Source organism: Tenrec ecaudatus, chromosome 14 (assembly GCF_050624435.1).
Source record: "Tenrec ecaudatus isolate mTenEca1 chromosome 14, mTenEca1.hap1, whole genome shotgun sequence".
Taxonomy (NCBI): domain Eukaryota; kingdom Metazoa; phylum Chordata; class Mammalia; order Afrosoricida; family Tenrecidae; genus Tenrec; species Tenrec ecaudatus.
Window position 1 is genome coordinate 40,943,108 of NC_134543.1, and position 15,584 is coordinate 40,958,691.

At 44.4% G+C, this 15,584-nt stretch overlaps 1 protein-coding gene across 4 annotated transcripts in view; it reads right to left on the reverse strand.

Annotated features, from left to right (window-relative positions):
• SYNE2 (spectrin repeat containing nuclear envelope protein 2) overlaps positions 1–15,584 on the reverse strand; it is a 284,685-nt gene that overhangs the window by 237,602 nt on the left and 31,499 nt on the right. For all 4 annotated transcript variants that reach the window (XM_075531883.1, XM_075531885.1, XM_075531884.1 and 1 more), the window contains exons 2-8: positions 12,939–13,000; positions 10,463–10,558; positions 10,287–10,364; positions 10,111–10,203; positions 6,722–6,903; positions 4,221–4,417; positions 591–691 (exon numbers count right to left, since the gene is read on the reverse strand). In XM_075531883.1, the coding sequence (XP_075387998.1) occupies positions 591–691; positions 4,221–4,417; positions 6,722–6,903; positions 10,111–10,203; positions 10,287–10,364; positions 10,463–10,558; positions 12,939–13,000 (809 nt within the window). The remainder of the gene's footprint in view (positions 1–590; positions 692–4,220; positions 4,418–6,721; positions 6,904–10,110; positions 10,204–10,286; positions 10,365–10,462; positions 10,559–12,938; positions 13,001–15,584) is intronic.

A 15,584-nucleotide genomic window follows, 5' to 3' on the forward strand; every position in this document is an offset into this window, starting at 1 on the left:
TTTGAGATATGAATTCTCTCTCAGTAAACCTGTTAAAAATGACAATAGGAAAAAATCTGGTATCTCTAAAATTTTTTAAAAGCCATTTAACTCAGTCTGTTTTAAAAGGTGACCATTTCAAAGGTATATTAGATAATTCAACAAAGTTTAATGAGTTACCCCTTTTGTCTTAAAGAATTTAAAAGTGGCATAATTTATCTATTACGAAGGAAATTGGAATACGCTCACTTGGGTAGGTACAGACTAGATAAGAGAATACATTCCCCCAGGGGGCCTCTTCAGGAAAAGGAAATATTTAACACCCCCTAGGCAATTGAAAACGTTTGTACTATATAGAGCCATAAAGCAGGATAATATGGAGGAGTCTACTTTTGCAGTCCCCCTAGTATCGGCCACTGTGGGAACCACTGAGAGAGCAAAGACCAGGTGTTCTGGGTCACAGAGCCTTGCTGAAGTACAGTTCAAATGACAGTTGACATGGATGTAGCCATTTGTCAGACGCAGACCTGTGCATTCTACCATTTGCAACTGCTATCTCAGTTTTAGGAAGGGAGTCGTTCGTACAGCACTGGATTTGCATAAAGTCATACCTGAGTTTCCTGGCCAGTTCCAGGTGCATCCTTTGAGTACTTCAGAAACTGCGCCACATACGTCATAATAGACTTCTCATCCGGATTAATAACGTCCACGTCTGCAAGATAGGACACATAGTCAGCTCGTAATGGTATGATTTATCATCAATGGTATGCCAAGAGAGGCTATGCCATGACACAGCTGGAAATGAACCAAAGCTATGACGTCTCTGATCCCTGGCCCTTGCTCCAGGACTGTGGAGATCTACAGTCAGAAAGATCTGGATTGAATCTCGGCATCACTGTTTGCTAATAATAACGTCCCTCTGCATGTTGTACTGTGAGGGTGTAAGTCACCAGGGAGAGTGGGAAAAAGGGAAAGTCTTCCTCCTTCCAGAGACACGGTGCAGACCCTTGTCGGGGATGCAGGAACTCACACGAACTGGGCTCCGCTCCACACACAAAGCCTTTGGCATTGGTGCAATAAAACACTTCAGGGAAGATGAGTGAACAGGAAGCCTCTTTTCTTTATTTCTGGACCCACTTCATTTAAATGCCATTCAATAACTATTTGGAGTGTCAACATTTGTAGGTCAAAAGCAGAGGGTACAGTCTTAACCTTCAGAGACTTGACACTTCATTCTTTTATACATTCAATAAATAGATACTAGTTGCCAGAAATAGAACATCATCTGCCCCACAAGAAGCTTACAGTTCAGCGAAAACAAATAGTGAACAAACCAAGCCACTCTGCACACTTGATACTGCTGTGGTCCATCCTAAGGAATGTGTTCCTGGGTGACCTGAATCCGCTCAGGGAGAAAGTAACTAAACCATATACAAATAACGTAACTCAAGGCAGTAGGCATATCCAAGGTCCCTGGGGTGGGGCAAAACTATACACTGAAAGGTAGATCGTGCAAAAGCACTTACAGGGACCTTGGAAGAAGGACCTAATGCCCTTCTTCTGAAAGGTCATGGCCTTGAGACCCCGTGGAGCCGTTCTACCCTGCACACATGGGTTTGCCAGGCTTTGGCATCAACCGACAGGCACGAATGTCAACAACAATAAGCATACAAAAGGCTGGGGATGGAGTTTCAAAAATCAAGATGTTCGCAAAAGTTGAGTTAATTTACCTTTTATTGAGAAAGGTACAAATATCAAGAGATAGATTAAAACGATGACATTGGCTTAACTAGTTTAGGTTTTTTTTAACTTCTCATGGCTTATAAAGCTGTATATGACAATGAAATGTTTACTGTTTTTTTAATTGTGTCAAAGGATAATTCTCTTAATCCAATATGGCTGTGGTATTTGGCTTGCATCAAGAATCATGCTGCATTTCAAGGGCTGAGCTGTTATTTAAGCTATTTTTCATTAATATAGTCATTCAGATTGTGGAGAAATTTTGCCTTTGTTTCATTGCCTATTTAGTTTCCTAATTAATTGGAAATGCTAAAATAAAGAAATTCTTCTCTAATAGTCACGGTGATAGTAGTGTCAAAACCATCCAACCAAAGAACAGAAATTTAGAGCCAAGCATGAAGAGAAAGAAAGAAAAACAATAACAGGAAGACCAACAGGAAACAGAAAAGGCAGGGAGAGAGGGGAGGGCCCAAAGGGCTAAAAAATGTGAACAAGAAGGATACGTAATAAGCAAGGCGAAACTAGACTGGATACAATGAATGTAAATAAATACGGAGTCATTATGCTAATTGTGAACTTACAAAAACTATCTTACACAACTCTGCAATTTTTTGCATATTAAAAAGTGGAGGGCCCCAAAGAGAAAGTGACTAATCCATGACCAACAAGTCCATGGTAGCACGTTGGCCAGAGTCAAGGTGCTTGGTGACCGGATAGACACCCTTTCAGCAACTTTGTCAGTTGGCTGTTAAAGGCAGCCATAATTAAGAAGTAAATTATAGAAACACACAATAAGATAAAGTGCATCAAAATAAAGTTCATGAGGACACAGCACTAATCATTTCCTACTTACTTTACATTCTACTGCTCTCTACACTCTCAAGGTGGTGCACAGCTGTCATATGTGGGTGGGGGGTGTAGTCTGCAGTAGGGTGCTACTATGCTCAGGTCTATGTGCTCAGGGACTTCACATCAGGAGCTTAGAACTGGGAATATTGACATCATAAAAACCAGCAAACGAGGGCCTGACTTGTTATTTTACTAATACAAAGAAAGGGAGGTGAAAAATGTTAGCAATGCAGATTAAACTTAAAAGTACATCTGTGTGTGTGTGTGTGTGTGTATAAGCATGCAGTACATAGTTACATATACGAAAGGGCTTCCAAAGAATTGGTGAAACAATGGAATTAAAAAATAATGGAATTTCTCTACAAACTGCTTGAAACTTCCTCAGACATGGTGACTTGTACAGGAACTTGAAAAAATACTCAACCGGCATCAGATTCACCGGAAAGCTGCACCATGAAAGACCAAGTGACGTTCCGTGACATGTCTAATCTAACATGGACTGCGGCACACACTCATCATGCAAATGCTCCCCGACGGCAGTCAGGTCGGGACCCCATGTGATCTTTGCCTCCAACGAGAGTGACGACAGAGACAAGAAAGCCTCATGGGACTATGTTTAATTTATAATAGAATGCTTATTAGTTTTTGTTTTACTACTAGTTGTAAACTGTGCGATGCATCCTCTATATTAGTAAAATTTATAATAAACGTGTCATTATATAGTTATAGGGACATGGTTTTTTAAAGGATCATTTATTAAAGATTTACTAGCACACAGTGGTTCATTCCATTTCAAGTCCCTGTTGAAAATTTGCCTTTCCACTCAAAGATCCTGAATCAGAATCGACATTTTAACAAGATTCCCAATGAGAGTCACTTTTGCCTCGCAAGCAGTCAAGTGTAATGAACTGGGTTGAAGGCCTGGGTTGTAGAACTGAGCCTGGAATGTCTATCCTTGACCTCATCTTTCGACACAATATCACCAATCCTGTGTACCTCTTTTCTGACCTCACGACCTAAAAACAAACAGATTAGGACTTATTATGAAACAATAACACCAAATGGAGTCCTTTCCAAGAAGAACTGGATAAATGTGATCATCATTTATGAAGTTAAAACAATTTTAATTTCATAATGATTGTTGGGATGATAGCCAGTACTTAGGTTGCTTGTTTGTTTTAATCTGTCAACCCAACACCACTGAGCACAACAAATAGGCACGGCTAGGTAAACCTCAGAGGGAGAGGGAGAGAAAATCGCGTGTCTCTTGTGAGAGAGATTCCCCTTCAACCCCAGCGTGGGACTAGAAAGAGCCAGATACGTAAACACGCTGGAATTCAACCTGAAGGAAACATATCTTCCAGCAGACATGTTAAAAGAGGAAAATAAAAGCAAGGTGACCTTGAGTTGGAAACTGAGAGAGTGAAAGAAAGGCTAAGTGGCAGGCTCAAGCTATCCCAACAGCTCTGAGCTGTGGCTTCATCCCGTCATTTCTGAAATTAACGAACTGGTAGGGAGTCTTAGCTGCCTGAAACGCAGCAAGGAATGTGAGGACAACAGGATAATGATGTGATGTTTCATAACTAAATACTACTGTCATATCTTCATGCTGGACATTAAACTGCGTCGTAAGAAGAAAGAAGCTCCTTTACCTTCCGGTTCCAGCAATTTGGGGATGTTCAATTCTTGTTCTGCAATTCGGAAGGCGTCGTTCAAATTGTCTCTGTTGGATCTCTGCTTCACACTGTTCAAGTCAATTAAGTCTGGTCGCAAGGCATGGATGACAGCTAAAAAGGCCATCCCATTTCTCCAGCTCGACTTAAAATCTGTAACATCGACAGACTCATATCTACCACAAAAGGAGGAAAACATGATAAACACGATTAAAACACTCATCAAAACAAGTACATTATATCCCCTAGAAAATAAGGCAAAATTCAATGGAACAAGTAGATAACAGAAATTGCTGTAAAAATATATATTTAATTTGTGAGCAAGTTTAAGTCAAAGATTGAATTTGGTGTGGCTCAAAATACTGCAGAAGACACTGGTCCTCAAAGTTGTGGTCCGCAGGCCAACAGAATCTGTATCTTCATAAACTTGTTAGAAAAGTATGTGCTTGGGCCTCAACCTCAAAAAACTCCCTGCCACTGAATCAACTTTGACTCATAAGGACCCAACAGAACTGCTTCTTTGGATTTCTGAGACTGAAAAGAAAGTCTCATCTTTTTCCCACAGAGCATGGTGGTTTTGAACTGCTGACCTTGAAACTAACAGCCCAATGCATAACCCACTATGCCACCAGGGCTCTTCGGGCACATCCTAGACTTGCGGAATCAAACTGAGTCGATGGGTGAGCCAATATTTGTGTTTATGCTGACCTCTGGGGAAGAATGGTTTGGAAACCATCACGATAGCTCAGTTTCTCAAAGGTTCTTCTAAGGGGTGCTGGAATAATCCAGGGGGGCTACGGAAGCAGAGAACTATACTTTATCCTGGATTCTGGGCTACAGTAGATAAGGTTTTAATTTCCAGGGAGTCGCTGAGTCTTTTTTTTTTTTTCCCTGAAAAAGGGGGCAGTAGGCAAAATAAGTTGGATGAACATATGCTTGTAGCTATTTGCCATGAAACAGCCCGCTGGCTCACAACTGACATTAGAATTCTCTATATAAGTAGCATTTCTCATTATGAGAGACAATTTTATTTCTCTGAGAATAAATTAAAAGCTCTATTATGCCAAGTCGATGGGTTAGTTAGTAGCTCACTAGACATACAGGTCTTGTCATTCTCTTGCCTGAAACCCATAATCTAAGGATTGTTCTGTAAAAGTGTATGCTTGCTCGTAAGTTTGGGAAATAATCTAAAACAACTCCTGTCATGGTTAGTTGCCATCAAGCCAATTGTAACTCATGGCAACTTCCTGTGTACAGAGCAGAACTGTGCTCCAGACTGTGACCCATCAGGAACGGACCACCAGGATGATGGGATGTCTTGGTAGCAAGCTGCTACCTGTTTGACTAGTAGTAAGTAGTTGACCTCTTCATCACCCAGCTGCCCAGAACAACTCTGTTTCCTTTACTATCTGTGGGAGTTACATAATTTCGTGTCAACTTGAAGAAAAAAAGTGTAGGGGTGGAGTGTAGCCTGGCAACCAGATGATAGCCTGAGGGTGCCTCCTTGTGGGTGTGACCTTCTCACAAGGGGGGTCCTGGATACCTCTCCCCCCACCCCGCACCGCAGTCCCTCTCTCTGTCTTCATCGCCTTCCTGTTGATAAGTCATGCTGAGACCTGTGTGAGCCCCGTGATAAGGCCACTGCCATTGGATCCATAAGACTTTGCACCCACCAGCCTGTGATCTTCCTATATTCTGCATCATTACATGTGGCTGCATGAGTATGGAGAGGGATTTTTATGGAATAGTATCGGACTTATGGTCTTGATCTGGACGGGACTGGGCTGGGATGTTTACTTGATATATAATTACTTTTTGATATAAAGCTCTCTCTTACAAATATATGAGTGTCTCTGGATTTGTTTCTCTATTCAACCCGGCCTAACACATTGGGGGGAATGGGGGAAGACCATTTAATGGACTTACTTAAGATATGATCCAAATGATAAAAGCTTGCTTCTCTTAGAGAAAAGTATCTAAACTGTGGCTTTTTAAACCACACAGTAGTTAGTGGTTTGTGTTTTAATACATACATGCTGCTTACGGTGTCCAGGTATTATTCAAAATGTCTTAAAGATTCATTCTTATTCTACATGTAACAACGATGAGGTAAATATTACTGTCCACTTTTTCTCAATAAAGAAACTAAAGTACAAATAGATCAGATGGCCAAGGTCATCAGACAGAATTCAGTAGGTGCCAGGATTTACACCTAAACCTAAACCCAAGTGTTTCTGACTCTGGAGAAGGCTCTGAAATAACTCACAGAACTGATAGGAGGTTGGAACTGAGGAGGGGCCAGACCACCTGCAGAGAGCTGAGGCTGGGGCAGAACCAGCTCAGCTCTGACTGCCTGGAGCACTGTGCACAATACAGCACCAGGCCAGGAGGCCTGATTTCCAGACCAGGGGAGCTAGCAAGCTGGTATTGAGAGGTACAGCTACCCTGTGGGTCTTCTCTAGCCACCGCAGTCTACTTACGAGGCACACTGCTCCTGAGCCCACAGGAGAAGAGCCTTCTTTGCAGACATCTGCCATCTTGCTTGGACTTTGGAACGTTTCTTAGCTGGAGGAATTGCAGTGGGAGATGAGTCAACCTCGCTCTCTTCATCCAGGGAGGGTTGATTGTAATTGCAGGAAAGAGTCCGAGCAAGCTTCTCGATCTAAGGAAGAGATCATAAGAGCGAACATACTCAGAATCTTGCATAGCAGCATTGGCCCCCGCACGACAGCTAATAGAAGACCTAACAGGTATTCTGTCACGGCAGCCGTGCACTAGGGAGCAAATCCCCAAAGAGCGGCATTTCGAGTCTGGGGCTGCGCTTGGTTGCGTTCAGCCTCCGCATGGATCACTGCAGGCTCTCCCCCAGCAGGGCATTCCCGTCTGAGGACCCGCACCTACTCCTTTGACTGGGTGCTCAACAACTGCCGCACCAACCTGAGCCGAACTAAACTGAGTTCCCATTCTACACTTCCCCATTGGGTCGCTGTGAGTCAGACCAGCCCGATGGCACCTAACAACAACAACCCTCTGCAGTGTCCTTGACCAAAAAACCACCTGTAACCCCACTGAGCAGGACAGCAGAGGAAGGGGGGAGGGCACATGTGCAGACGAGTCCTAAGAAAGAAAACAAACTGCCATTAAGAATTTGAAAAAGAAAATCTTATTAGGAATTTAATAAACCAAAATGCAAAATCAAGAGTATATGTCTTTTTTCACATTTAACACCAGGTTAAAAAAAATTAAAGCTACTCTCCGATGATGGTGTGAGCACAGAAAATTGGTTATCGATATGTCGCTGGTAAAAGTACAGAGTGGTTCCGGCACCCTGAAGGGCAACCTAACAAGGTGTGTGCTAAACTTTCCAAGATAAATCCACAAATACATCTTGTAGTAATTGATGGAATAAATGGGCAATCAATAAAAGAAGATTAAGCAAAGAGATTACCAAGTTGATCAGATTTTTCTAGGCAGAATCAACCTTCCAGTCAGGTGCATACGGGACACTGACTCACACCAACTACGGCCAGCCGGCGGCCAGCTTACAAAATCTGGAGAGAAGGGGATCACGCAGAGTGCGCTCTCTAACGAAAGCGAGATTGAGCTAGAAATCAGTACTGATGCTACAGCAAACACAGTCCCCAATTCTTTGAACATTAAATAACAGCTTTTTCAGTAACCCATAGATCAAAGAGTGGCCTGGGTGAAAATTAGAAAATACGTTCAACAGAAAGATAGTGAAATTGAAATCACTGATTGGTGAAAGACGCTATAATTTGAGAATGTCAATTTTTCTCCAAACCATTCTATAAACTTAAAGCAATCCTAATAAGAATTGTAACAGGTTCTTTCCTCTTTGTGGAAATTAGTGGATTACCAGGAGGCTTTCCAAAAATCAGGGGAAAATTCAGTTCTTTTCTTTCCATTTTTCCCAAGAATTGTTGAAACCCACTCTTTATAAAATGCAGACGTCTTTTAAAAGGACAAACAACCGCCAAGATAATCTTGAGAAACGAACATGTCAGATGACTTACACCACTAATAGGAAGAATTACCATTTAGACACAGTTTAATAAGTATACTGCTGGTCTTAGAATAATACCTACACCCCCTAAAAAATAAAGCTACTGCCATCAAGTTCATTCCAACTCATAGCGACCCCATGTAGTTTCTAAGGCTGTGACTCTGTGGGAGCAAACAGCCCACTCTCTTCTGCAGAGTGAGTGGCTGGTGTCTGAATCGCAGCACTGATAAGCGGTCTGATGCCTGCCCAACAGCGCCACCAGGTGTTAGGACAGATTTTTAAAGGGAGCCAAATCCAAAACCAATTCACTGCCACTGACACTATAGGACAGGGTCGAACTGCTCCTAGAGGGTTCTGAGACTGTTGCTCTTTATAGGAGTTGAGAGCCTAGTCCTTCTACCAAGGAGCGGCCAGTGGTTTCGAGCCACATACGTTGCTGTCAGCAACCCAATGTGTAACCACGATGCCACCAGGGTTCCTTCCAAAAAGGGAACAGAATAATTGAAAAAAAGAACAACACACGGACGGTCACTTAATTTATGAAGGTGACACTATAATATGATACAAAAATGAGATCTCCTCAATAAGTGGTTCTGAGTCAGCTTGAAATATGTACAGAAAAATTCATTCAACATGGAAGTCATACGATCAATTTGTTCTAAACAGATCAATGAGAAATGTGAAACAAGCTTCTAAAATACGTGGTCTCCAATGCAATCGTCATATGTGTCTATGTAGATTTAAATTAATCTTAATTAATTTGGGAATTAAATTTTCTCAGGTACATAAGCCACATGCCAAGTGGTCAATAGCCCCAAGTGGCCAGTAGCCCCCTTTTGTGTAGTGAAAACAGAACATTTCCATCCCAGCAGAAAGTCCTACTGGACTGGGCTGTTCGAAAAAGTAATGTAAGAGAAGTTTCTTCATGATGTTGGGATAGGCAAATATTTCTTAAAAGTCCTAGCCACGAAAGGAAAACAAATAAAAAAGGTGGTAAGTGTAAACTTCATTAAAAGATTGAAGCAAGTCACAGTCTGATAAGGTATTTGATACACAAAACCGAAAACTGAAACCTGCCATTCAGGCAATGCCGACTCAGAGGGAGCCAAAGTACATGGCAGAATGACCGTACCGCTGCGAGTTTCTGAGCCTGTAACACTTTCTGAGAGTGGAAAGCCCTGTCTTTCTCCCACGGCGCTGGTGGCTGGTGGTCAACGAACTGCTGACCTTGCAGGGAGCAGCCCAACTCATAAAGGGCTTCTCCTCGGATACACACGGGGCTTCAAAAAGTGTATGGGAAAATAGATTGACTGTAGCTAGTCATCACAAGTCTTACAAAATCAGAACCACTATTTTCATTGCTATTTCCTTGGTTTCCAAGTAGGAACTCAAATCATAAAATAATAAATTGTAGGAACTCAAAACGATCTCTAGAATCAAATAAATCTGTGAGTTCATTGGGGTCAGAACAAGATAGTGTGCAATGATTTGGTTAGGTGGCACAAAGGCCCGCAAAAGTTGGGAAATTGCATAGAGTTTAGTGGCTTAATTGTCCGGCATTACCTCCAGCAGCTTCCTTCTCTTCCGTGTCATAATGAACAAATGAAAGCCAACAGTCACTTAGGACAGTGGTTCTCTTGGTCCTGTCGTTCAGGAGAACTCAGTTCCACCCTCAACTTTCGGTGGAAAAGCATGTTTCCCATCACAAGACTGTGCTGGATGCGTTCTACCTATTAGGACGTTCCAACGTCCTATTAGAGAATGTTCAGGATGCATTTATTTCATGGTGCTCATTTCAGACTACAGTAATTCGAGTAGACAGAACATCCACTGCGTCCTACTTACATGAAAGTGCAGTATAATTGTCCAAATTAGGCCAAGAATAATGGATGGGTTGCCATCAATAATATCAGTAACATGAATATTTATCAGCTTGATCTGGAAAAGAAAAAGGGTGAATTAAGAGGAGAAATCTCTCGTAGCATTCATCTCCTGAATTTTCACATGAAATCCACACTCACCGATCGGTTTCTCAGGAATGCCAGGGCATGTTCTATGTTCGTTCTACACTGAAACGGATTCGATCCTTTATCTCGAGGCTATGAAATTCACACAAAATATCACTCAGACATATTAGATTTTCCTTTTTCCAAGAAAAGTATCATGAAATACATCGTGATGTCTCTTAGCAGCTTACCAACTCTTGTCCTGAAAGTACTTCTAACAGGTCCAGGAGGACGTGCCCCTTTTGAATGTCCGTGAAGAGGTCTGATACAACTGTGGGCGGGGTGTGCTGCAAAGAGTCATAGAGAAAAGAGTCATTCAAACTCTGACACAAGAACACAATGCCTTTGAGAATCTCATCCACAAATGCTGAGCCTTCTGGGTAATGTGGCTTTCTTCTTAATGAATGGAATGATCGAGGCCATACAATGTTCCAGATCAAACCAAGATAAGAGAAGGAATGAATCGACTTTCTCTCCTGACAAACTCCCCTGTAACGCAATACTCTTTGATAGGTGGACCTTGAGCTGAGCATCAGAAACCCGGGGCCAGAGCAGCATCAGAGTCATTCAGAATCAACAAGCAGTGACCCACTTGAAGAGCAGGTGGCATGTCTAGAGCACAGCTGCCGTGTGTTTCTCTTTTCAGAAGAGCCGGCATTGAGTTTGGATGGGCACCTCTCAGAGAGGCTCCTTCTTTGTGGATGTAGGTCACACGAGGCACTTGGCACACTGACAGACTGATGGACAGGAGGGCTCTGTGGTTGCCATCAAGGCCTCTGAATTCAGACTGTCTCAGTCCGTATCCTCGCACAACCGTGTGCACTTTGTGTGACCTCAGACAAGTCCCATAACTTCTCCATACCTCACTCATCCTGTCCTTCAAACGGGAGTACAATACTATCTCTCTCTCAGGGATGCCGTGGTGATTAAATGAGTTGTTACATTTAAAGAGCTTAGAACGAGGCCTAACACATTGTCAGCCCTCAAAATGTGGGAGAGCTTCAAAGGGATTGTGGGAAATTTTCCGTTCTCTCTTAATTCCATTTCCCCAGGAAGTTTTGGAAGCTTGCTTCATTTAATGAATGATCTGCGACTAGACGGAATATTTTTATATCACTGTCCCATGTCATAACAGAAGTAAGCTTTTTAAAAAGTCTTGGGAAAGAACAACAATCCTGCCTCCCCCTCCCAAAAAACACCCCAAAATATTCAAACAAAATCAAGGTGACAGTCGGCACATTTTCAAGAAAGACATTTGATTGTCTTTTATGTGCCCAACTTCAAATTGGTTCTTCCCAGTTCAGGCAGAGTAGACAAAGTGAAACAGGCTTGAAATTGTAAACTATGGGATGGACGATAATTGAAACAGAAAAAATTATAAGTCATCACCCTACTAGAAAGGTAATCTTCCTCTCAGAAAACAAAGGCAGCCACCTATCAAAAGATATAGCGTCTGGGATCTTAAAGACTTGAAGATAAACAAGCGGCCATCTAGTTAGAAGCAACAAAGCCCACATGGAAGAAGCACACCAGCCTCCGTGATCATGAGGTATCGATAGGATCAGGTATCAGACATCTAAGACCCAGAATAAAACCATACCCAAGGTGAATTTGGGGGAAGGGGCAGTGTGTGGAATAGAGACCCTATACCCATCTGTAGCCAATTGGACATCACCTCACAGATGGGTCACAAGGAAGAGATGAGCCAGTCAGGGTGCAGTATAGCACCAATGAAACACACAACTTTCCTCTAGTTCTTTAATGCTTCCTTCCCCCCACTATCATGACCTCAGTTCTATCTTACAGATCAAATTAGACCAGAACATGCACACTGCTACAAGTAAGAGCCTGCAACACAGGGAATCCAGGATAGATAAATGCCTCAGGGCCAACCAGGAGAGTAGAGATACCAGGAGGATTAGGGGAGGGTGGGGGGAGAAAGGGGAAATCGATCACAAGGGCCCCCTCCCAGGGGGATGAATAAGAGAAAAGTGGGTTAAGGGGGACAGAGAATGATGTAAGATATGAAAATAATAATCTGTAATTTATCAAGGGTTCATGCAGGAGGGTGGGCGGGGATCAGAGGGTGGAAAATGAGAAGCTGATATCAAGGGCGCAAGTAGAAAGAAAATGCTTTGAAAATGATGGTGGCAACATAGGTGCAAATGTGCTTGACACAATGGATGGATGTAGGGATGGTGCTAAGAGTTGTATGAGGCCCCAATAAAATGATTGGCGAAAACAAATCAAGTTAAGAAAGAAAGAAGAGAAAACAAAGGCAGCACGAAGCTCTTGAGTGGGAGAGTTCAAAGCACTCCTGTGTGTGGCTCGAAGATGGCAGCCAACCACGACGCCGTGTGCCACTGCACGGTCTGGACGACAACCCTGTCTGTGACACTGGCTCCGGCAAGGGCTCGCTGCGTCCCTCTGATCCCCCGCTCCAGGGCTTCCACCTACCGTGTTGCCCTTAGTGGTTATGTTCACCCACATTCTATAAATTTGGGTCCGCTCTGATTTTGCTGCTTCTCCTGTGACGGATGAGCCTCCCACCTGTTTCTACTCTCATATCACCACCAACACCAAGTTATCACGGCCTCCTTGGTGCCAAACGTGGGGGGGGGGGGGTGTAAGACGAGTAACGTCTCTAACTCGATGCTCCCCCCTTACCTTTGCCAACTGCGAGTTTATCCAGCAGGTGAAGGCTTTCTTCTGAGTGTGCTCCTGCTCAGCTGGTTTGGAAGAGAAAAGAGGAAGGGGGGTGTTATAAAACAAGACCCTCAGCACACTTCGGAACAGATCAGCCCCTCAAAAAGGCCCGTCACTCGGGCCACGCATGTGTCATTCAGAACCACACACACTTCCTCACGTCCAAACCTCAAGTTCAGCCATGAAGCATTTTACAAGTAATGTGCTGCTATGGTTGCTTGTTTTTTAATTATACCACTGATTAGCTGGCAGCAGACATGGCATTTATTTCCTTTTATCGGGAAAAGAACTAAGTCTAAAGCATCTGGAGTGAGTGAGTGAGTGAGTGAGTGAGTGAGTGAGTGAGTGAGTGAGTGAGTGAGTGAGTGAGTGAGTGAGTGAGTGTGTGTGTGTTGCAGGAGAGCTACATGGCCTTGGCCCGGCTGTCTGCGGAACAATGGCAAGTGGGATGCGTTCTTCCCCCAGGTGGCCTCATGGTCTAAGCTAGGACAACCCCGTGTGTGAAGACACGCCACACTTCCTCTGGAGATGTTTTAAAGGGCTCATAAGGCAGTGGTGGTTGAAGGTCTCATTGTCAGCCTGAAATTTGTTACTTGAAGCAAGTTCAAGCTTTGTCTCTGTCACTGCGCGGCTGGGTGACGCCGCCGAACAGAGCCGTGCACGTCTCTGAAGTGCAGTGCTCCAGTGTCTAGTAAGGTCAGGACAAGCCCTCACCTCCGGACCCTGTGATGCGGCTTTTAGCACTCATCTGAAAAACCACACGGAACATCGCCCATGGTAAGCTGCCTGGGAGCAAAAGAGCAAGACGAGCACGGAGAGTTACTTCGGTGGGCAGGAATGGCCCCACACCAGCACGTTGCTTCCCCATCTTCCACCCACTGAGGTCTTGCAGACACCCTCAAGCCGCAGAGCGTTTCCCCAGACTTCTTCGTTCCCGTGGACAGGGATAAGGATGAGCCCAGGAACCCGCCCCACCCTGCACCCAGGCCATACGGCCTCGCCGCCACCGTCTACCTGAGGTCACCAGGTCTCATCCCACTAGGTCCTTTATTCCCACGTACGTCAGCACAAGCACACATACCCACACGTACAGATCCGTACGCCCAGGCACACAGACGTACATCGCTGACCTGGAGGCCCCCTCACTCCTCCCATTCGTATTTCCATAAGGCTCTGCACATCCTCAGATCTTTCCCATTGCTCACCTCTTTCTCCTTAAAACCCTTCCCATAATGACGGCATGAATACAAGGTGGGCCATCAGCTCAATCCTCTCCGTGCCCAACGCCCCTCTCTGATGCTCCATGGCTGTCCTGAAACTGGACTCTCCACTGAGAACACAGCTTTGTCGGCGACCTGCCCAAGTAGTTACCTGCTTCCTCCTACAGGCCTGGCCCGCCCGTGGCCCTTGGTTCCTCACCGCTTCTCCACTTCTCCGGGACCATTGTCCCCAGGGCATTCTTCAATCCAGAAACCCTCTGGTTGTGAAGCGCATGCCCTTACTGTTACAGTCACTACCTCCATTGTCACTCTCTCCCATACAATGCCTGTCAAATTCCTGGCGATTTCAACAAGCATATCGATGATCTAGTACCTTGGCCCCTCAGATTCTTGAGTTCCTCTTTTCCAATAAGGGTGCCCCCTGCCCTGCCCCACTCACTCACTGCCACGGTCAGACTGTAGACCTTGTCCATCTTAACGATCACACCTCCTCCCTTCCCAGAATGTTGCAACTCCATCTATGGGGCATTCACTCTTCAGAGACCCATTGGCCACAGTCCTTAGAGCCCACGAGGAAGTTCAAAGCACTGATTTGCCCTCTTCAAATTCTTTCCATCTTGCCCTCTTCAAATTCTTTCTTTCACCGTGGTCCATTTAAAATTGCGTGGCCAATTATTTTAAATGCTGCTTCCCCCTGTTGTTTTTGCTCTATTTGTTTGGCACTATCTGCCCACGTGATGCTCACACACAGGCTAGCTGCTGAATGAGGCTGAACACACACACACACACACACACACACACACACACACACATGGCTGCTCTCACGGTATAGCCATCATCATGGCCCCCACCTGGGCCCTCAGCACTGCCCCCTCCACTCCCCTAGACAGCAATTTCACACTTTTTTCGTCCTCAAACTTCCAACACTTTCTCCTTCATTTGACTCCCATTTTACACCCTTCATTCCAGACCGTTAAGTCCCAATTCTACACACCCTACCCAACCCCCCTGGCTTCCCACCTATTAGCCTCGCTCACCCCTAAACTCGATCCCTGCGCTCTTACACCTCATGGCTTGGCGCCTCTTCAAGGGCACTTTGCTATGTCTCTCCTCGGTCATCTTTTCATCCCTCTCTTGGATCAGTCCAATGACTATAGATCCGTGCTATTAATTCTCCCCCATAACTAATAAAACAACGAATGCGTGAACAGAACCGCTCTTGACTCCAGTTCTCCATCACCTACTGCTTCATTGGCTTTGCCATCTCCCTCCCCCCCCCCTTTTTTTGGCAAAACGCCTGGGAAAGCATGGTGGGGAGTCACTATCTCCTGATTTTCTCATACTGTTCTTCATGGAATCCACCCCTATCAGACCCTAGTCATTCTAT